General features: G+C 52.9%; 2 protein-coding genes across 2 annotated transcripts; both read left to right on the plus strand.

The window, feature by feature from the left end:
* The first annotated feature begins 10,090 nt into the window (after nucleotides 1–10,090).
* On the plus strand, nucleotides 10,091–13,847 carry SBK3 (SH3 domain binding kinase family member 3). The gene is made up of 4 exons (XM_069458405.1): nucleotides 10,091–10,135; nucleotides 10,649–10,799; nucleotides 11,258–11,460; nucleotides 12,966–13,847. The coding sequence occupies exons 1-4, from the start codon at nucleotides 10,091–10,093 to the stop codon at nucleotides 13,662–13,664; spliced, it is 1,098 nt and encodes a 365-aa protein (XP_069314506.1). The 3' UTR covers nucleotides 13,665–13,847.
* Nucleotides 13,848–16,537: 2,690 nt separating this feature from the next.
* SBK2 (SH3 domain binding kinase family member 2) lies at nucleotides 16,538–20,460 on the plus strand. Its single transcript, XM_069456933.1, has 3 exons — nucleotides 16,538–16,790; nucleotides 18,714–18,916; nucleotides 19,888–20,460. Exons 1-3 carry the CDS (start codon nucleotides 16,538–16,540, stop codon nucleotides 20,458–20,460), a joined length of 1,029 nt encoding a protein of 342 aa, XP_069313034.1.
* The last annotated feature ends 1,455 nt before the right edge of the window (nucleotides 20,461–21,915 follow it).

Below are 21,915 nucleotides of genomic sequence, written 5' to 3' on the forward strand. Positions count from 1 at the left end.
CAGCAACAGTAATGAAACTGACCAAAACTTTCGGCTGCTTTGCACTTTCACCAAGTGCCGGCAATTGTAAACAACGTCTGTGATAAACTATTCCTCCCTGAAAAACACCCTTGTTGGTCTAAACATTTGCTATTGCTGCTGCTGCTGTTATCATGAAGTTTTAAATATATACAGACATGTTTGCATGTATATATGTGTACATATATACAATATATACACAAATGTGCATATATGCATAATTAGTACATTTTTATTACTTTTAATTACTTATCCTTTAATAAGCATTTTATTACACACAGAACTTAATTCAGACTCCAGTTTTACAGTTGGCCCCAACGGCAAGGACACGCATTCATTTTGGGAGGAAGTTCCTGACGGTTGGACTCATTCAAGTTCAATACATATGCAATTTTTGCCTCCAGCACTCAGGGTGCTACACATTCGTGCTTTGTTGAAAATGATCATTTTGAAATAAACATTGACAACACAGTGACTGTAAAGACCAAGACACAGAGCTAGAGTAACTTCCCTTCTGCCCTTCCACAAGGTCCCTGGAATTGGTATTTGTGTATAAAGTTTACAACATCAAAATAGAATGCCAACTGCGAGGTGCAATTTTTTTCATGTGATAAGTGAAAGTTTTAGCTCATACCTGAGATATTTACTGAATTTGAGTTAATACCTCTAAAACTGAAGAATATTCTTCTTTTTCCATCTCTGATTGTTTCAAACTAAAAAACAAATCTGGACAAGGATGACAAATGATGACTGGAAATTGTTTTGTTACATGTGGGAGAGTTTCTTATGAAACTAAACATAGTCTTAGCATACAGTTCAACAATCGAATTTCTTGATATTGGCTCAAATGAGTTGAAAACTTATGTCCACACAAAATCCCACCTGTGAATGTTTATAGCAACCCTATTCATAACTGTCAAAACTTGGAAGTAACCGAGATGTCCTTCAACATGTGAATGCATAAATCAACTGGGACATGTCTATGCAATGGAATATCATTAAGCAGTGAAAAGAAAGGAGTTATCAAGCCATGAAAAAATATGGAAGAGCACTCTGGGAGGCCGAGGTGGGCGGATCGTTTGAGCTCAGGAGTTCGAGACCAGCCTGAGCAAGAGCGAGACCCCATCTCTACTAAAAATAGAAAGAAACTATATGGACAGCTAAAAATATATATAGAAAAAATTAGCCGGGCATGGTGGTGCATGCCTGTAGTCCCAGCTACTCGGGAGGCTGAGACAGGAGGATCGCTCGAGCTCAGGAGTTTGAGGTTGCTGTGAGCTAGGCTGATGCCACGGCACTCACTCTAGCCTGGGCAACAGAGTGAGACTCTGTCTCAAAAAAAAAAAAAAAAAAAAAAAAAAAAAAATATGGAAGAACCTTAAATGCATATGACTGCATGAAAGAAGCCAACCTGAGAGGGCTACATACGGCATGATTCCAACTCTGTGACATTCTAGAAAAGGCAAAACTACGGGGACAGTGAAAAGATCAGTGATTGGTTGCTGGGGGAGGGAGGGATGAACAGGTAGAGAACAGAGGATTTTAGGGCAGTGAAACATGATACTATAATAGTGAATGCATGTCATTAAACACTTGTCAAAAACCATAGCGTGTACAACAGCAGGAGTGAACCCTCACGTAGACTATGGACTGTGGGTGGTAATGATGTGTCCATGTAGGCTGGTCGTTTGTAACAAATGCACCGCTCTGGTGGCAATGTTGACGGCAGGAGAGGCTGCACCTGTGTGTGTGGCGGAGGGGATGTGTAGGAACTCTCTGTACCTTCTGCTCAATTGTGCTGTGAACCTAAAACTGCTCTGGAAAATGAAGTCTGATAACTTGAAAGAAAGAAAAAAAAAACCCCACAAGTCAAGAAAGAGATGCTACTGATTATTACATGATTATGACTGAAAATAGTTCTGTTATATACAGGAGGAAGGGTGTTAAAATTCAAAGCAATCTGGGTGTCCAATAGGTCGCCTTCGCTGTGGTCTCTCCCTTACTAGAATGCCGTCTCTGCCAGGCCAGGTACTTTTTTTTAGAGCTTTATTGAGATGTAATTCACATACCATACAATTTACCCACTTAAAGTGTACAAATCCGGCGGGGTGTGATGTGCACCTGTAGTCCCAGCTATAGGGAGACTGAGGCAGGAGGACTGCTTGAGCCCAGGAGTTCTAGGCTGCAATGAGCTATGATTGATTTATTACTTATAAATATTAATAAAGTGTACAAATCAATGGTTTTTGGTATAGTCACTGAGTTGTGCAACTCTCAACATGGTCGATTTTAAAACATTTCATCACCCCAAAAAGGAACATTGCACCCCTTAGCTGTCACCCCAATACTGCACTCCCTGCCCCTCAAGCCTGAAGCAGCCACCAATCTGCTTCCTGTCTCTATACAGCTGCCTGCCAGAGCTGGGTGTTGTTAGCTTTGCTCTCTGCTCTGTCCCAGAACCGGCAACACTGCTTGATACATGGTAGCAGGGTAGGCGTTCAATGGTTATTTAATTAATCTTCCTTGTTTTAATTGGAATCCCAGGCATGGCTGGACTGGTCTCTTTTGTTTACCCATTCGCTAGGTCTCTGTCCAGAGGCCCCTTCCTCCTCCACCCATTGTCCCATCAAGACCATTGGGAGCCACTTCTGGGCTCCCCATTGTCACCTCTGTTCAAACAGGTACACCCCATTTTATAACTGCCTGCATCCTGGTGGGTGGTACCTTCCAGACACGCCCAGGGCAGGGATAGATTTTTGTCTGCCTGTCTCCCAGGGCCCAGCCCCAGCTCAGGAAACGTGTGTTGAATTTGAACTGAAACGAGAGAAGTCAGCAACCTTGACCTACTTCTGCCCCCAGCTCCTGGCCCACAAACATCGACAAATAGCAGAGAGGCCGAGGGTGTGAAAGGCAAGAGTCTGACTGAGCACGTGAGTTCCCTCCTCCGCTGACCTGCGGCAGGACCCTGGGAGGAGGCGTGATCTCCATCAGTCTCCCTTTCCTCAACTATGAAACCGCGCTAATAATAGGACCGCCTCCCGGGGGTGCTGTGAGGATTAGCACCGGGGCTGGCATTACCCAGTGTTCGCTCAGTGCTCGATATAATTATTGTTAATCACACGGGATTTACGAAGCCATTACACACCCACTGCCTTTGGCCGGCAGGCCGGCAGGCCGGCCCCTCGTTCCACGCACATTTCCTGAGAAAAGAATCCAGTGTGTGCTGGACACTTTGAGTCCTTCTGTGTGACTGAGGTTGCGGGGAGATGGGGTGGGTGGGAAATAAGATGGAGCAGGCGCCAGCTCCAGAAGGGCTCAGAGGCCCGGCTGGGGAGCTTGGACTCTATCCCGAGGGCAGTGGGGAGCCATGGGAGGCTGTTGAGAACGGGAGGGACCAGGTCAGAAGCCAAGAGTTATTAACAGAAAGATACCTCTAGGGTGGTGAGTGGGGCGCTCCAGGGGAGAGACTGGAGGCTGGGAAGCGGCCGGGGCAATGGTCCACGTGGGAAAGGAGAGCATGAGGCCTGGAGAGCAGCTGCCGGGGGTGGAGAGTGTGATGATTATTAGCCTGTGGTCTCCAGGCGTTCAGAGAGACCGATAATGGATGGACTTCAGCGGGGTCTTTAATCCCCAGCGTTGTCGGCCAAACGGTGTGTTTCCATTTCTACAAAAGTAAATAGAAACAAGGCAAAAATAGTCTTGATGACATGTTTTCTTTCGCTCAACACAGTTGATTCTCCTTGTTTATGGCCGTTGTGTTCCATAAAGTTGCTGATAACGTCAAATTGCCAAATACAGAGCCTCTGTCCCTGGGGGAAGTACAGGGTTGTGTTCCCGAAAGTCTATGGTCACAACATGTTCATCGACCAATCAATACATAACTTTGTTTATTTGTGTGTTTCTGTTTAAAGACAACTTTTAGGCTGGGCATGGTGGCTCATGCCTGTAATCGCAGTACTTTGAGAAGCTGAGGTAGGAGGATCCCTTGAGGCCAGGAAGGAGTTGGAGACCAGCCTGGGCAACATAGCAAGACTCCATCTGTACAAAAAATTTCAAAAATTAGCCGGGTGTGGTGGTGGCGGCACCTGTAGTCCCAGCCACTTGGGAGGCTGAGGCAGGAGGATCGCTTGAGCCCAGGATTGAGGTTGCAGTGAGCTATGATCAGGCCACTGTACTCCAGCTGGGGTGACAGAGTGAGACCCTGTCTCTTAAAAAACAATTTAAAGAAAAGACACGTTTTAAATATAGACGTTGTTGATTCACTGACATGGAACTCAGGGCCACCAGCAGTATAACTCACGCCCGAAAACAGCTCATTTAACACATAGATTTTCTCTGTAAGGCACATCCCAGCCTCCCTGGAGCACTCAAGAAACCTTCGACAGCACTTCGGCACTAAGCTTGGGGGCCATTTTAAACTGCAGAATCACCAAAAATGAGAACATCACGGCACTAACATGAAAATGACCCTTGTTTATAGAATGGGCTGAAACAAGAAGGCAGAATGTCACCTCGTTCACCCCAGCTGGGGACGTGTACATCCTCAACTCAAATTTTTCACAGTTCTGTGAATGCGATGAAAGCACTATGCTTTTATTGTTGTTGTTTCCCCTTATTATTATTTATTTTAAATTGGCAAATAAAGATCATATATATTTATCATGTACAGCATGATTTCTTTTTAGAGGTAGGGTCTCACTCTGGCTGGAGTGCAGTGAGCTATTACTATGGTGGCACAATCATAGCTCACTGCAGCCTTGAACTGCTGAGCTCACCATCCCAAGTACCTGGGACTACAGGCTCGCATCACTGCACCCCAACAACATGATTTTATATATATGTTTGTATACATACACACACACACACACACACACACCCCGTGGATTGGCTAAATCAAGCCAATTAACATACATTACCTCACGTACATATCATTTATCTGCAGTGAGAACACTTGAAATCTATTCTCTTAGCAATTTTTAAGTATTTAATACATTGTTATTCACTATAGCACCATATTGATTTGGGGGCTAACAATAAATTTTAGGGAGTGGTCAAATATGCACATAAGGAGATCGACTGTATACCCCCAACGTTATCCTATCAACATGTAATTGGTATAAAGATTATCAAGGAGAAAGTCCACATTCTCTTTTCCAAACTTGGAGTCTATTTCATGCTGACAGCACATCTCAATTCAGAACAGCCATGTTTCAAGTGCGTACGAGCCACACATGGCCAGGTTTTGGTAGGAGACAGTGCAGATTCTAGCTTTCCTCAGATACTCAGAGGGTTCTATGAATTCAAACAAATAAAAATAAAAAACGGATGCCAGATGCAACCACCCTGGAGAGCCATGTGACATCATCTAAGAAAGCTGCACATTCTCCTGTCCTCTGACCCAGGAATTCCACTTTAAGGCCAATGCCCCAGAAAAAAAAAATGTGCCACTTAGCACAAAGCAACATGTATAAGAATATTCTTTGCTCCCCTGCTCATAGGAGCACAATATTGGAGAACCCTAAAGCCCAGCATCAGAATGGATCCACTGAAGACCGTATGTCCACACCCTAGAATCTTGTAAACATCTTTGCAAAGGAAATAACCTGAGCTGCATGGAACAACCCCGGGGAAACTCACAAGCTCAGTGTGGAGCTGGAGAGGACAAAAGCAAGCTGCGGAAGGTCGCAGACGTGATACTATTTATACAACATTAAAAACATGCAAGGCGATACTCTCCAGCAATGATGGATTTATACATATGTAGCAAAAGTCCTTATTTATTTATTTATTTTTAATTTTTTTTTTTTTTTAAGGTGAAGCAGTGGGAGTGGAGAAGATACAAAGAAATCTGAAACTGGTTGTGATCAATTTGTTGTAAACACCACTGCCCCGACCAGCTGCAAACAGTCTTTTTTAATCAAAGAATAACAAACACCTCATTTGGGAGAGTGGTTACTTCTGGGAGGGAAAGGAAGGATTTGGGAAGGAGAGCTTTCACCAAGGATTTCAATTATCTTTGGAAAGTTATATTTCTTTCTTTTTTTTTTTTTCTTGGGTGGTGGATATGTGCACAGATGCTCGTTATATTTGGGAGGATAGTTTTGTTGTGTGTATGCCTGAAATATTTTGTTGCATGGAGAATCACAGCGAGGTTTTGTGCTGTGTGTGAGCAGGTCAGAGATGATAAGAGTCAGCCCGTGTGGCCTGTCTGTGCCTTGGAAAATAATAATTCCTATATCATAGGTAGATAGATGATGAGGATTAAATGAGATTATTGTACAGGTATATAAAGCTCCCAGGAAAGTGCCTGGCCCTTAGTGACAGCCATAAGAGGATTTGTTAATGATAATAATAATATGAAGCACCCAGGTATACTCAGTGCTATAGTTTGTATTTTCATCCATTATTGTATTTAACAATATTTGTTCAAAGTATGTTTGGTGTAGTAGAGAGAAAACAGCATTACTGTCTTTTTTTTTTTTTTTTTTTTTTTTTCTGAGACAGAGTCTCACTCTGTTGCCCAGGCTAGAGTGCCATGGCGTCAGTCTAGCTCACAGCAACCTCAAACTCCTGGGCTCAAGCGATCCTACTGCCTCGGCCTCCAGAGTAGCTGGGACTACAGGCATCTGCCACCATGCCCAGCTAATTTTTTCTATATATTTTTAGTTGTCCGACTAATTTCTTTCTATTTTTAGTAGAGATGGGGTCTCGCTCTTGCTCAGGCTGGTCTCGAACTCCTGACCTCGAGCTATCCTCCTGCCTAGGCCTCCCAGAGTGCTAGGCTTACAGGCGCATTATTGTCTTAAAACGGGAGCAAAGGTTAACTGCACCACGATGATTGTTAAAGGCCAAGATTTTGATTTACTGGTTTATAATTATATTTGTTCTAGCACAAAACAAATTAATTTAATGTTACGGCTTCTTTTCTCTTCTCTTTCTTTTTTTCTTTTTTGGCCTGAGGATGGGATGGGATGGTTGGTGGGGTAACTCAATAGTTTTTTGAAGTGTAAATTAATTTTTTATGTATTCTTTCAGTATATATTTTATTCATTGGATTTACTTGCAAATATATGTAATATATAAGTAACATATTATATATGAGATCTACTACAGTTTATATAATTTACTATATATGGTAGTATATCTAATATGATTGTACTAGATATAATATTGTAATGTACATTATATTGTGCATTATAAATATTACATTTTTTAAACAATATTGCTCTGGGTAGGAGCTGCGATCACCTTCCATTCATACAGGAGGAAACTGAGGCACAGTGGCAGTTGGACACTTGTCAGCATGCACTGGCCTGGCCAGGAGTGGACAAAGTGGACAAAGCCCAGAGAGGGTGATAGAAGGAGCCCTTGGGGTCTGGGGGCAGGAGGGGTGGGGTGCGGGAGAGGTGTGAGGCTGGAGGCCAGCTTTAAAGAGGGGTGTGTGTGTGCCCTGAGGCCAGGGCTGGAACCTCCCCCACCCACACCTGCACACTGAGGTCACTCTGGGTGACCCCGCAGAGTGGCGTTACTAAATGGGGAGGTGCAAAGCTCCCTGGATCATCGGTGAGCCTCTGGGGGAGGGCTGGGGAGGGCTGGAGGCCTGCACCGTCCCCTCTCACTCTCCTCCCAGGGGACCCAGGTGGCCGGCCCTCCAGCCTGACCTTTCAGCTTTAGCGTAGCAGATGCCTCTGCAGTCGCTGCAGCCCCGTGCCGTGCACAGCCAACCCCAGGGCCAAGGGGGAGGAAGTCGGCTGGAGTGGGCACCTGAGGTCTGTCTCCCAGAAACCGACGGGCAGGGGGCAGAGAGGAGCCCCAGCTCTGCCTCTCCCTGGCTGTATCTGTGTGGCCAGTGACTCTGTTTCTTCATGCCTCAGTTTCTCAATCAGTACATTGGAAACCATCATTCTACTCACCCAGGGCATTGGGAGGACTCCGCAAAGTCTTGAATGAATGAGAGAGAGAGAGAAAGGGAGGGGGGAGCCCAGGCCTGGCACCTCGGAACCATCAAGTAAATAACCATCACTGTATTATTCTATTTTAAAATTTTGAATGAGTAACACACACGCATGGGAAAAATTCAAATAATGCAAAAGGCACAGTGATTAAAAAGTTCCCTGAAAGCCATGTAGGATATTGATTCCTGACTCAACTAATGTAAATAAGGACTTAAAAAAAGAGAGAGAAATTGAATACAGACTGGTTGTCAGCCAATTTTAATAAATTATTGTTAATGTCATTAAATATGATACCTGCAGTTGAGGTGGAAATTTTCCTTAAACTTCTATGGAGAGATGTGCACCCAATGTCTTGGAACAATTTATCCTGATGCCTGCAGTTTATTTTATCACTTGCAGTTTTTTATGGGGGAAAATTTCAAACATAACCAAAGATAGAGACAGCAATGAAATGAGCCCCTGGTTCTCGAATAGTAACACTTACCTGCCCCCCCCCGCCCCGCCACCTCACAACACACACACTTTTATTTTCTTTTGCTGGAGTATTTTAAAGCAAATACATGTCATTTCCACCCAAGAAGATTTCAATAGGTTATAATTTCTTTTAAAATAATTTATGTCCCCCCCACCCCAGCGTTCTTCCTACTTTTCCGTAGGTTTGCGACTTTTCCCAAGCCACGCTCTGCAAATCCAAAGAGCAAAGGAAGTTCCACCTCTGCCCCCACTCGAGCCCTGTCCAGCTCCCCCGCGGCTAGCGGCAGGGCCAGTTTCCTGTGGATCCTTCCAGAGCCTCCGCAAAGCTGTTGTTGCTGCGACTTTATTAATAGCAGGGTTGTAGTAGTGGTGGAAACGCGAGTGGGGCAGGCGTCAGGCCTCTGAGTCACACAGACCTGGCCCGGGGCCTGCTCCCCTCTTGACCTGTGTAAGGCGATCGCCTCTCGGAACCTCAGTTTCCTGCTCTGTGAACTGGGGCTGAATACTGACCCCTCAGGCAGCTGGGATGATCCAGCGCGAAGCCCCCCGAGTAGGGCCAGGCTCGGGCAGGTGCTGAGGCAGGAGAATACCTCTGCTCCCAGTGCAGCTCACGGCTATCTGAGCTCCGGGGTCTGAGGGAGGAGGCACTGGGGGGCCGGACTGCCAGGTCTGAGGGAGGAGGCCCTGGGACCTGGCCCCCTGGTGTTAAGGAGCAGGGCTTTGGGAACACTCCCCTGGTTCCTGGACACCAGCGCTCCGGGCTCCTGAAGGAAGACAGAAGCGCTCAGCCCCAGGCCTGTCGTCCCAGCTCAGGTGTGTGAAGGGGTCTTTGCCACCTTTCTCCTCTGTCCTCGGGCCTGGACCTTGGGGGTTCACAATATGTTTTGTCCCCTCTGTCCTGGGACCAGAGCCCAGAGTCCAAGCCGGTCTAAGTTTGGAAGGGAGAGGGAGGGGGCAGCGGCCAGACTGGGTGAGGGAGGGGTGTGGGGGGACAGGATGTCTCTGTCTCTGAGCTGTCACACACACCCCTGTCCCGGGCCCAGAGAAAGGGAGGGACAAAGGCTTTGACAGAGTCAGGAACAAAGCGAGGAGAGAGACACAGAGACACGGGGGACAGCGAGATGCCCAGAGGGAGGCAGAGAGAGGGGCAAACACAGGCGGAAAGAGGGAAGGAGGGAGGCAGAAAACAGAGTGTGGGGACCCCCCGATAGGCCGAGTCAGTGGTCAAAGAGTGGGCGGAGTGTGGGGGCAAGAGAGGGCTGGGGACCAACAGAGACAGGACAGGGAGAGGGAGTCCAGCCCGAGACCCACGGGTGGGCTGGAGACAGGGAAGGTGGAGAGAGAGATTCACGTAGAAAGAAAGAGACTGAGGCTGGTTAAAGAGGGGTGAGAGGGAAGAAGGGAAATAAACAGGCAGTACAGAGAGGGACACGAACCCAGAGGGAGACAGAGACGTCTTCCAAGCTCGACAGAGTCGGAGAGACACTGGGAGACGGAGGCAGACCTTGCCGACGGGCTTCTGGCCCTTGGCTGTGCACAGCGAGGACCTGTGGGTGTGGGGGGTTCGGGGGGCTGGTTGCTTTCTGGGGAGCCCAGACAAGGGGTGCCTGCCCAAGGGCCAGCCAACACCAGGCGACCCTGAGATGGAGCCCAGGGCCCCCGAGACCCCCGAGGATGGGGACCCAGAGGTGAGAGACGGGAGACAGGGGAGGAAGCGGGGGCAGGGAGGCCACACAGGGAGACAGACTGGGGGAAACAGAAAGATCTCAGAGACCCGACACAGGGAGGCAGGATGATGGAGACCCAAGGAGACACAGGGAGACTAAGGCCCCAGAAAAATGGCCTCAGAAACAAATGACAAGATGCACTGGGGAGAAGACCATGGAGAGAGAGAGATGCGGGTGGAGGGGGAGGTGTGTAGGCTGAGGGTGCAGCCCCAGCTGGGGCTGGGGGCTTCTGGCCCACTCCTACAGATGGGGACAGGCGGGGCCTCTGAGATAATGACCCCTAACCCTGCCAGGACACAAAAACAGGTGGCCTGAGGCTGGGTGAGTCATTGTGACTCATCCTCCTCTCTGGGGACAGTGACCCCTGTCTTCTGCCCCCACCCGCATCCCTGGGCTGGGCCTCCAACCTCCTCCCCTGCCACTCTCAGCAGACCCCAGACTCACCTCCTCCCCTCCCCTGCCCTTCTCTCGTAGGAGGACACAGCCACGGCACTCCAACGGCTGGTGGAGCTGACAGCCACCAGGGTGACCCCAGTGAGGAGTCTGCAGGTCCAGTACCGCCTCATCCGAAAGCTGGGCTCCGGCTCCTACGGCCGTGTGCTCCTCGCCCAGCCCCGCCAAGGGGGTGAGTTCGGCCATCCAAGGGCAGACTCCCAAACTTCCCCTTAACAAGGGCTCCTGGAAGCCTCCCAGACAGGGGCCATTCCCAGGAGGAGCTGATGGGGACCCTTCTTGATGGGGACGCTCAGAAAATTAGGATCTCTGTGATCTTCTGGGAAACAGAGGTGACCCAGAGAGGGTAAGTGTCTGCCTAGGGTCCACAGCAGGGCAGGCACGCAACTTGGAACCCAAGTCACCACCATATCCCTTACTTTATGCAAGAGGAAACTGAGGCCCAGACAGGGTGAGGCAGCTGTGCAAGGCCACACAGCAGTAGAGGCAGAGCGGGAGGGACCCTTGGGGAAGGTCTCCTCCAACCCACACTTCACAGGTGAAGAAACTTGCTTTGCCCACAAGAAGCCTGAGGCTCAGAGGGATTAAGCGGCTTGCCTGAGTTCCCCTCTGGCCCCATCTCCCCGGCAGGTCCAGCCGTGGCTCTGAAGCTCCTACGTCGGGACTCGGTCCTGAGAACCACCTTCCTGAGGGAGTTCTGTGTGGGCCGCTGCGTCTCCTCACATCCAGGCCTGCTGCAGACCCTGGCGGGACCCCTGCAGACCCCCCGATATTTTGCCTTTGCCCAGGAGTATGCGCCCTGTGGGGACCTCAGCGGGATGCTCCAGGAAAGGGTGAGGCGGGTGGGAGACAAAGGCTGGGACTGCTTCTCACAGGTCCAGCTCTGTTCCAAACCCCAGTTCTAGCTCCAACCCTGACCCCAAATGACCTCCCCATTTCTAATTCTCAATGCAATTCCATGCGTGACCCCACCCTAATCCACCTAATCACCAAACACAAGCTAGATGAGCAGGGAGCTGGGGGTGGGATCGGATGGACTGGGGCTGATGCAGGAGGTGGGGATGGACACAGAGCTGGGATTTTAGTTGGCATTGGGATTAGGGATGTGGACGGAGGTGGGTGGGTTGGGTTTAGGGCTGATTATAGATTGGTAATTCATGGGTATGGAGAAAAGCATGAATAGGGTTGCCAAGGGAGGCAGAGATGGCTGAAGATGTATATACAGACTTAGTGCAGGTGGGCTGTAATGGGGTTTCCTCTGGAAAGGAGCCCAGGTCAGGACTGAAACCATGAAACTCTAGGGCCTCTTGACTTTGAAGATTAGGGGTGTGGATATTTCTAGAAATAGACTTTAGATTTCAGATAGGGTTGGGGGTAAACGGAAGGAAAGAAAGGATGAAGCAAGAGAGGAAGAAGGATCTATGGATGGATGGATGGATGGATGGATGATGGACAGGTGGGTGGATGGATGGGTGAGTGGAGAGATGAATGGATGGATGAATGAGTGGCTGGCTGGCTGGGTGGATGGATGAATGGATGGATGGATAGGTGGATAATGGATGGATGAAAGGAAGCAAGGAGGGATGAGTGGGTGGATGGATGGGTGGGTGGATGGATGCATGTGTGCATGGATGGATGTAAGGATGGAGGGATAGGTGGATAGATGGGTGGATGAAAGGAAACAAGGAAGGATGAATGGATGGATGTTGGATATTAAACACTTGATTAAGTTATTGGATTGCTGACTGGTTGCATGTATGTTGAGCGGATGCATTGTTGAATATTGTTGGATGGATAGATGGTTTCATGGATGGATTGCTGGCAGCTGAATGAATCAACTAATCAATCAATTGATGAAGTAAACCGGAGGGCTGTAGAACAGGCTCTGAGCTAGAGATGGGATCTAGATGAGTATGGGACTAGGATTAGGGTAAGTTTGGGATCTGGGTTCTCACCAGAGATCTAGATGGTTATTTGAGAGGAGATATATAAAAAATGTTCAGAGTGGGTCTGAGTACTAGGGTTAGGAGAAACTTTGAAAGAAGCTCAAAGAAAGAGCTTCTGGTTAGAATTGGGGTTCCAGTGGGGAAAACAGCTGGGAGTTAGTCTGGGGGAGTACAGATATGGGTGCAGGCTGTGATCTATAGGAGGGTGATCCAGAGGAGGTCTTTGGAAGGGTGTGTGGAGACACTGCAGGGAGCCACTAGTTTGGGGCTCTAGATTCTCAAATTGTAAGAGTCAGAACCTTTAGGGCTCAGGAGTCTAGAGCCTCTTTCAAGGGCGATTAAGAAGAAGGAACCAAGACACCTTGACCTTTCTCCTTTCTCCTTGACCTCAGGGCCTCCCCGAGCTGCTGGTGAAGCGGGTGATGGCCCAGCTGGCCGGAGCTCTGGACTTCCTCCACAGCCGGGGGCTGGTCCATGCAGATGTCAAGCCGGACAATGTACTGGTCTTCGACCCCATGTGCAGCCGTGTAGCCCTAGGTGACCTGGGTCTGACCCGGCCAGAGGGCAGCCCAACCCCTGCACCCCCAGTCCCACTGCCCACTGCACCACCCGAGCTCTGCCTCCTGCTGCCGCCCGACACCCTGCCCCTGCGGCCGGCCGTGGACTCCTGGGGCCTGGGGGTGCTTCTCTTCTGTGCAGCTACTGCCTGTTTCCCTTGGGACGTGGCACTGGCCCCCGACCCCGAGTTCGAAGCCTTCGCTGGCTGGGTGACCACCAGGCCCCAGCCACCTCAGCCACCACCACCCTGGGACCAGTTTGCGCCCCCAGCTCTGGCCTTGCTCCAGGGACTTCTGGACCTGGATCCTGACACTAGGAGCCCTGCATTGGCTGTCCTGGACTTCCTGGGGGACAGCTGGGGGTTAGAGGGGAACAGAGAGGGACCCGGGGGATTGGGAAATGAGTCCTATGAGGGTGGTGAGGAGGGGGAAGAGGGAGGGTCAAGCTTGGAGGAGTGTACAGATGAGGAGGATGACGACAAAAGTGGCAGGAAGACAGAGACAGATGCGGGAGCGCCCTTACCAGGTGACTGAGACAGGTGGCCAGAGCCTGGGCCAAAGGCCCTTCCCCCAGCCCCCATGGCCACCTGGATGGGGAGACAGCTGCTCCCGGGACAACGGAGGGAACACACTGCACCTCTGCCTACTGAGTGCTTCACTTGAATGTGCAATTCCCCTTCCAACTGAGGACCCAGGGGTCCCCCCACCCCTCCTCCCTCAGACCCAGAGTCTAGCCCCAGCCCCTCCTCCCTCGAGGACCCTTCCTGTTCCGTCTGTCCTCAGTGTGTTCTTGAATGTGGTTCCCCTCCATAGATACATGTCTGTGCTCTGCGGGCATGCCGAATGCACAGCATGGAGTTCTAAAGGGATCACTTCTCTCCTCTAAGACCTTGGGTGACTCCCACTGTCCATGGCAGAAAGTCTGAATTTTCGGGATCCGACACTATCTGAATCTCAGCCTCCACCACTCCCATTTCCCTGGGGTCTGGGTATTGCCGTGGGAGCCACTTTCCATCTGGACCCGTGTACACACACACACACACACACACACACACACGTTGCTGCTGGCACACACTGGCACATCCTGTGCCCTCCACGGAGAGCACCTTTCCCCCAGCCCACGGCTCCAGAAAGTGGCTCCCACCCCCAGCTCTCTCTCGCCTTCTGGGGAACTTAAATCAGAACAATCCCTTTTTCTTTTTCTGTCTCCCATCTCTGACTGTCCAGGATGGACCCCTTTCATTTCTAGATCCTTCCAGGTTTTGCTGCCTCAGAGCAAAACCACAGTTAGTGATTGTCCAAGCACCATCCATCTTTCTCGGGCCCGTCCATCCTAAGAGCCAGGCCTAGTTCTGACGGGCCTCGTCATTTCCCCAGGCCAGCCTGGGCCCCTGGTTTTCCTGTACCACCTCCCTGATGGCACACGGACCTCTGGCTCGGTTCGTGCCTGCAGGGCAGGAGCCGAAGAGATCCGATTCTGTGTCCCCAGCACCCAGCGGAGGCTCAGGAACAGGAAACTGTGTCTCCCCCAGCGGAGGCTCAGGAACAGGAAACTGTGTCTCCCCCGTCGGAATGTATGCTTTCTGGGTTGAAAAGTGAGTTCGCTAAGTGCAACATGGCACCCTGGGCTGGACCCTGGGACAGAAAAAGGATGTTCGTGGAAGCGCTGATGGGATAAGAACAGTCTGGTACTTGCCTAATCATTAAGTTTTTGGTTTCCACAAACATACTCTGGGTTGCGTTCATGTGCCAATGTTGGGGAAGCTGGGTGAGGGGCACGTGGGAAGTGCACAATCTTTGCAACCGTACTGTAAATCCACAATTATTCCAAAAATTAAAAAATAAAGTGAGTTCACGTTGGTCATGATGCTATCAACCCGAGGGGCAGGTGCGGTCGTCCCAGAAAAAGAAGGGAGCCCTCTGGAGCCCCACCGTCGACCAAGGGCTGGTGACTTCCGGGAGGGGCTGGATCGCCCTGTGCTTGGAGCAGGGAAGCCAGCGCTCAGTGGCCCTTGTTCCTGTTGTACTTTTTCAAATTATTTTTATTGTTATCTCTCTCTTTGGCATGGTGGGGGTGCCCAGCCCCTTCTCCCTCAGGCCCAGGGGTCCAGACCCGAGCTTCCCCCACCCATTTGAAGTGTTCAGGCACAGAGCACAGACCTCCCCCCACCCCCCCGCGGGGCCCCTCTCCTCCCAGTTGCTCCACCACCTGCTTCCCGCCCCCCCAGGCCTGAGGTCATCTCTCACTGCATCATTCTGGAATCTCGTTGTCTCATTTTTTCCCCAAACAGCACCCCAGTGTCTGATCCCCTGGACACCCCTCTCCAAACACTTGTGTCTGACCTGTCAATGGGGCATTGATGGGGGCAGCTGGGATGGGGGTCAAGGCAGGGGTTGGTTGCAGAGATGATTTCCTTCTCTGCAGGGGCCTGGACCCCTGGGCCTAGGGGAGGAGGGCTGAGCCCGGCCGGGGCATTTGTCTGACCACAGCCAGTTCTAGGAGTCAACGCACGATGTCGCTCTGCCCCCAGTGGGGGCAGAAGGGGCGGGGCCAGGGCAGGGCAGGGGCAGGGCCTTACGACCCCCCGAAGTGGGGGCGGGTCTTGCTCCAGGCAGGCCTCTGCTGGCATGGGCCCTGAGTGCCAGGCGCTGACCACAGCAGGCCGCAGAAGGGTCAGGCGGGCCTTGGAGAAGGTATGGTCTGGAGGTCTGCACCCAGGTCAGGAGGAGGGCGAGGTTGAATGGTTTGAGGTGGGCAGCACCTGAGAGCGAAAACAGCCAGGTCGCCAGGGGCCTGGGTCCCTCAGGGGAGCGCAGGCTGCACCTGGGGCTGCAAAGTGGCCAAATGTCAGGGAAACAGATTTTGGGGGTCCCCAGCTATGGGAGTTGCACACATTTCCAGGAGAGGGGCGGGCTGGGAGCCTGGATCTGAGAGAGGCAGGCTGGGCTGTGAGAGGTGGACCCAAGGCCTGCAAAGGTCTTGGGGACCCATTCCAAGTGCCTGCTCCCGCGCAGGACCCAGGCGTCCCAAGCCCTCCAGTGCAGCCCCGCCTCCCCGGCCCCTAGGGGCAGACAGCACCTGTTTTTTCTCTCATCCACCCCCAGGGCCCAAGTCTGTTTGCTTTGGAAACAAGGTGGGGGGTGTCTCCAGTTATCTGGTTCATCTTTCAACTTCAGGCCATCAGGTGGTGCAGAAGTGTGGGGGCAGGGGACATCCGTGACCTCGGGCTCGAATTCCCCTTACACAAGGCACTGCTGTCCCTGTTCCTCAGAGGCCTCTCACCAGGGGAAACTGAGTCACAATAAGACGTGGCAATGAGCCCCCAGGTCCTCCTCCCTTAGACCCAGGGGTCCAGCCTGGCGAGACCTGAGCCCGGGTCACCCTCGCTGGGTCTGTCCTTGCAGAGATGCCGGGCAAACGGTCTGACGAGGAGCCGGTGGAGGTGGAGGCTGGGGAGGACGGAGGTGACCAGAGCCTGGGGGGCCTGACCGAGGAGGAGCTCCGGCAGGGCCAGGAGGCTGCCCTGGCGCTGGAGGACATGATGGCGCTGAGTGCCCAGACCCTAGTCCGAGCCGAGGTGGACGAGCTCTACCAGGAAGTGCGTCCCCTGGGCCAGGGCCGCTTCGGCCGCGTCCTGCTGGTCACCCATCGTCAGAAAGGTACCAGGTCCGGGGATGGGGGTGGTGGGGTGCAGCTGGGGGCAGGGGCACAGGCCCAGGCTGAGGTGTGTCTGGTAGACCTGAATCAAGTCTTACCTCTGCCCCTCCCAAGCTGTGTGTTTTGGGGAACACCCTAGACCTCTCTGAGCCTCAGCTTCTTTCTTTGAAAATGTGGAGGATTTCCTACTTGAGAGAACTGTTGATTCTCTGAGCTCATAGCTGTGGCTCTAGTTGCTGGGTACAGTGTTGATGAGACGGAGTCCCCACCCTCATGGATCTCACACATGGCTGGTTCAGTGGTTGTGTGGGATGATTCAGAGTGATGCTGTTAGCCAAGCGTGTAGTAAGGCCACCCCCCGCGTGTGCAGGACAGCTAGTACCAGGTCTTCTGGTACCTTTCTGCCAAGCATATGCCCAGCCTCTGTCCTTGCATGAAATGGATACCGTGGATGAAACTTGGAGTCAATCTCAGTTCAGGGCACACCTCCAGAGGCCATCGGGGGGGCTCAGCCCTGTGCCAGGTGGTTCTGGGGCCCCTGAGATGAATCAGAGCCAGCTGTCCCTTCAAGGAGCTCCCAGCACGGATGAGGAGTGACAGTGTGTATCAGTCTGCTCCGGCCGCCGTAGCCAAGTACAACGGACTGGGCGGCCTCAACAACAGAACTATTTTTCCTCATGGCTGGAAGTTCGAGATCACAGTGTCACCAGGGGTGGCTTCTTTGTTTGGCCTGTGGACAGCCATCTTCTTTCTGTGTCCTCACGTGTGTCTGTGTCCTAACCTCTTCTTCTTATAAGGACCCCAGTCACATGGGGTTAGGGCCCACCCTAAAGCCCTCATTTTACCTCTTTAAAGACCCCCTGTCCAAATACAGTCACTTTCTGTGGTTCTGGGGGTTAGAACTCCAACATATGAATTTTGTGGGGACACATCAGCCCATAACAGAGAGAGATGCAGAGAGGAGAGACCCAGACCTGGATCCGCGTGGAACACGGAGACGTGGGACACACCAGGAGACAGAGGCACCGAAAATGAGGCTCGTGCACTTGGGGGGCATTGAATGTCCACTGTGAGGCCCCCTGGCGGCCCACCCTGGGCTGGGTGATGCAGGGGACATGAACACGCAACCGTCATGGAGAAGCTCATGGCACAGTGGGGAGCACGGACGGGCAGATGTGATCCAGGACACGGTGACCACGTAGACACGCACTGCTGCGTCCAGCTGGGGAGCAGAAGGGGAATGGTTGGCTGCTCAGTAGGGGGTAAGTCACCTCCATCACCCACCGCCTCCAGGCGGGCCAGGCTGGGCCCTGGCAGCTGGTGGCTATAAAAAAAAACAAAATGAAGAAACCAGAAGTTCCTGTCTTCAGGAGTTTCCATTCTAGGGAAGTCGTTTCCACCTGTGACAAAGGCCGTGATTCCTAATTGGATCCACTCCCCAGGGCAGGCTATCTTTCCCCCAGTTGCCTCAAAAATGCCTTTTTGCCTCGAACATGGGTTCGCTCTTCTGACAGTCCACATGAGGTCACTGGAGGTATTTCATGGGGTCCCTCCGTCTGCTCTGACAGCAGACTTGTCAGAGGGCAGAGTAGAAACTCGCCACGTGCTCATTCTTTTTTTATTGCTTTTTAGAGACGAGGTCTCACCATGTTGCCCAGGCTGGTCTCGAACTCCTGGGCTCAAAGAATCCTCCAAACTGCAGGGATTACAGGCATGAGCCACCGTGCCCGGTCTTGTGTTGTCATTATTGGTACCGCCAGTGATGTTCTGGTGGCCATGCCATTAGGGTGGGAACTGGAGGAGGCAGGGGTGGCACATGGCCAAGCGAGCCCGGGCTCAGGGGCCAGCAAGGGTGAGCATGGGGGGCTACCGGCCCAGGGCCCCTGGCTCCTGCACACTTGTCAAGCCTGTCCCTGCTTCCCCAGGCACGTCCCTGGCACTGAAGCAACTCCCGAAGCCCACTACCTCCCTCCGTGGCTTCCTGTATGAGTTCTGCGTGGGCCTCTCGCTGGGCGTGCATTCGGGCGTCGTAACCGCCTACGGCATCGGCCTCGAGTCAGCCGACTCCTACAGCTTCCTGACGGAGCCCATTCTGCATGGGGACCTCATGGCCTTCATCCAGCCCAAGGTGGGTAGGCAGACCCCGAGCGTCCCTGCGAGAGCCTCACCCCCTCCAGAAATGCCCCTGAACAGCCTGGCCCACGAGGAATCACATAGCTGCATTGGCCTCCCTGGCCTCACCTAGCGCCCCGGACGCCCTCATTGGGCCCATGGGACTCATGGAACTGCTAGGCCTCCTTGGAGTTCATCGACATCACAGAAGTACCACTAGACCCTACTGAGATTCACCAGTCATCACGGGGCCACACTATGATTCACAGGGCCACATTGGGCCTCACGGGGCCACACTAGGCCTCATGGGGCCATATTGAGTCTCATGGGGTCACATTGGGCCTCACAGGGCCACACTAGGCCTCATGGGGTCACATTGAGCCTCACAGGGCCACATTGGGCCTCATGGGGCCACACTAGGCCTCATGTGGCCATATTGAGCCTCATGGGGTCACATTGGGCCTCACAGGGCCTCACAGGGCCACACTAGGCCTCACGTGGCCATATTGAGTCTCATGGGGTCACATTGGGCCTCACAGGGCCACACTAGGCCTCATGGGGTCACATTGAGCCTCACAGGGCCACATTGGGCCTCATGGGGCCACACTAGGCCTCATGTGGCCATATTGAGCCTCATGGGGTCACATTGGGCCTCACAGGGCCTCACAGGGCCACACTAGGCCTCACGTGGCCATATTGAGTCTCATGGGGTCACATTGGGCCTCACAGGGCCACACTAGGCCTCACGTGGCCATATTGAGCCTCACAGGGCCACATTGGGCCTCACGGGGCCCCAATAGGCCTCACGTGGCCATATTGAGCCTCACAGGGCCACATTGGGCCTCACGGGGCCCCGATAGGCCATCCTGGGGCCAACCTTTTTGAAGTCCTTCTTACAGCCTCCGTAGCTCTCCCTGGGCCTGCCTCCTGGGGCCGAGGAGAAGCTCTGTGGTCTCAGTCCCCTTCCTGATGGCCTCCTCCCCGCAGGTGGGCCTCCCACAGCCAGCTGTCCAGCGCTGCGCAGCCCAGCTGGCCTCGGCCCTGGAACACATTCACTCCCTCGGCCTGGTGTACCGGGACCTCAAGCCGGAGAATGTGCTGGTGTGTGACCCCGACTGCCAGCACTTCAAGCTGACCGACTTCGGCCACACACGGCCCCGCGGGACCCTGCTCCGCCTGACCGGGCCGCCCATCCCCTACACGGCCCCCGAGCTCTGTGCGCCCCCGCCGCTCCCCGAGGGGCTGCCCATTCAGCCTGCCCTGGACGCCTGGGCGCTGGGGGTACTGGTCTTCTGCCTCCTCACTGGCTACTTCCCCTGGGACCAGCCCCTGGCCGAGGCCGACCCCTTCTATGAGGACTTCCTCATCTGGCAGGCCTCGGGCCAGCCCCAGGACCGCCCTCAGCCCTGGTTCGGCCTGGCCCCCGAGGCGGACACTCTTCTGTGGGGGCTGCTGGACCCTCATCCCCGCAGGAGGAGCCCTGTGAGCGCTATCAGGGGCTACCTGGGGCGCCCCTGGAGGCAGCAGGCAGGGGAGGCGGGGGAGGAGGCGGGGGAGTGAGGCGGTGAGAGTCAGAGGGAGGCGGGTCCCAGACCCTGAGGCCTCCTCCACCTGCGCTGGGGGCTCTCGGTTTCTCCTCTGCCTGTGTCCATCCCTGTCTCTCGTGATTTCCCCACTGTGTCCTCCTGTCTCTGCTGTCTGTGGTGGTCTCTGAGCCCTCCTGTGTCTTTCCGTGTCTGTCCCCACTTCGACAGGGCCTTTGCACTGGCTGTGCCCTTTGCCTGCGATGCTCTGGGCTCACCCCTCACCTCCTGCCGGCCTTGGTGTTCCAAATGCCACACTCTGCCCTGAGCTCCTCCTTTTCTGTGACGCGCATCCTGTTCCTTTTTTTTTTTTTTTTTTTTTTTTACAAAGTCTTGCTCTGTTGCCCAGGCTAGGGTGCCGTGGCGTCAGTCTAGCTCACTGCAACCTCTAACTCCTGGGCTCAAGCGATCCTCCTGCCTCAGCCTCTGGAGTAGCTGGGACTACAGGCACGTGCTACCACACCTGGCTAATTTTTTCTATTTTTAGTAGAGATGGAATCTCGCTCTTGCTCAGGCTGGTCTCGAACTCCTGACCTCAAGTGATCCTCCTGCTTTGGCCTCCCAGAGTGCTGGGATTATAGGAATGAGCCACCGTGCACAGCCATGCATCCTCTTCTAACCATGTGATTTATTTACTGAGGTTATTTTGTGAGCTCTTGGGGGGCAGGGGTCTTTGCCTGTCCTGTTTGCTGATGGCCCATCATAATAGGGGGCCAGTAAACATGTGGTTTGGTGAGGCCTCCTCTCCAGGGCCTCCCACACTCTTCGTCCCTGTCCTCTTTGTCCTGTTCTTCTGCCTTCGTCTCTCTCCTGCCCTTTCCTGGGTTTTCCTCCCTCCTGAATCCTGCCAGCCATTCACTGGGGGCACTGCCCTCCCCGTGGTGGGCTTTGCCTTCTCCCACCCCAGCCACCCTCTGCAAATAAAGTCCATCTGGCACTCAAATCCCAGTGATGCTGTGAGTGTGTCAGCCTGGGACAGAGGAGAGTGTGCACGTGTGTGCGCTGGAGAGCGTGTTGCAGAGGGGAGAGAGAGAAACAGAGACAGACAGAGGGAGAGAGAAACAGAGACAGACAGAGGGAGAGAGAAACAGAGAGGGAGAGAGACGGAGAGAGTGGGGCATGGGGGGAGACAGAGACAGAGAGACACGCACACAGAGACACATACACAGAGACAGAGAGAGGGGAGAGGCTGCGTGTCCGACGGTGCCAGTCCTGGGGGAGGCTCCCGCTGTCCATCTGTCCATCTGTTGGAGCCGATCCTGCAGAGGGTTGACAAGGGCAGATCTCTGAGCACGAGGGAGTGAGCTGTTTACTGCTAAGAATCCTCCTTCACCAAACCAAAGTTTGTGCGGCACACTTTGTGATGAAAAATACAATCCTCAGAGATTCTACCAAGGAACCCTACATACGTGTGTGTGTGTGTGAGTGTGAG

Source organism: Eulemur rufifrons, chromosome 24 (assembly GCF_041146395.1).
Source record: "Eulemur rufifrons isolate Redbay chromosome 24, OSU_ERuf_1, whole genome shotgun sequence".
Taxonomy (NCBI): Eukaryota; Metazoa; Chordata; class Mammalia; order Primates; family Lemuridae; genus Eulemur; species Eulemur rufifrons.

Excerpts from the sequence above, each read along its gene's own strand:
- SBK3 (XM_069458405.1), top strand. The coding sequence starts at position 10,091 with ATGGAGCCCAGGGCCCCCGAGACCCCCGAGGATGGGGACCCAGAG. Across the intron at positions 10,800-11,257 it reads CGCCCAGCCCCGCCAAGGGG|GTCCAGCCGTGGCTCTGAAG; the intron begins GTGAGTTCGGCC and ends TCTCCCCGGCAG. Across the intron at positions 11,461-12,965 it reads GCGGGATGCTCCAGGAAAGG|GGCCTCCCCGAGCTGCTGGT; the intron begins GTGAGGCGGGTG and ends CCTTGACCTCAG.
- SBK2 (XM_069456933.1), top strand. The coding sequence starts at position 16,538 with ATGCCGGGCAAACGGTCTGACGAGGAGCCGGTGGAGGTGGAGGCTGGG. Across the intron at positions 16,791-18,713 it reads GGTCACCCATCGTCAGAAAG|GCACGTCCCTGGCACTGAAG; the intron begins GTACCAGGTCCG and ends CTGCTTCCCCAG. Across the intron at positions 18,917-19,887 it reads TGGCCTTCATCCAGCCCAAG|GTGGGCCTCCCACAGCCAGC; the intron begins GTGGGTAGGCAG and ends TCCTCCCCGCAG.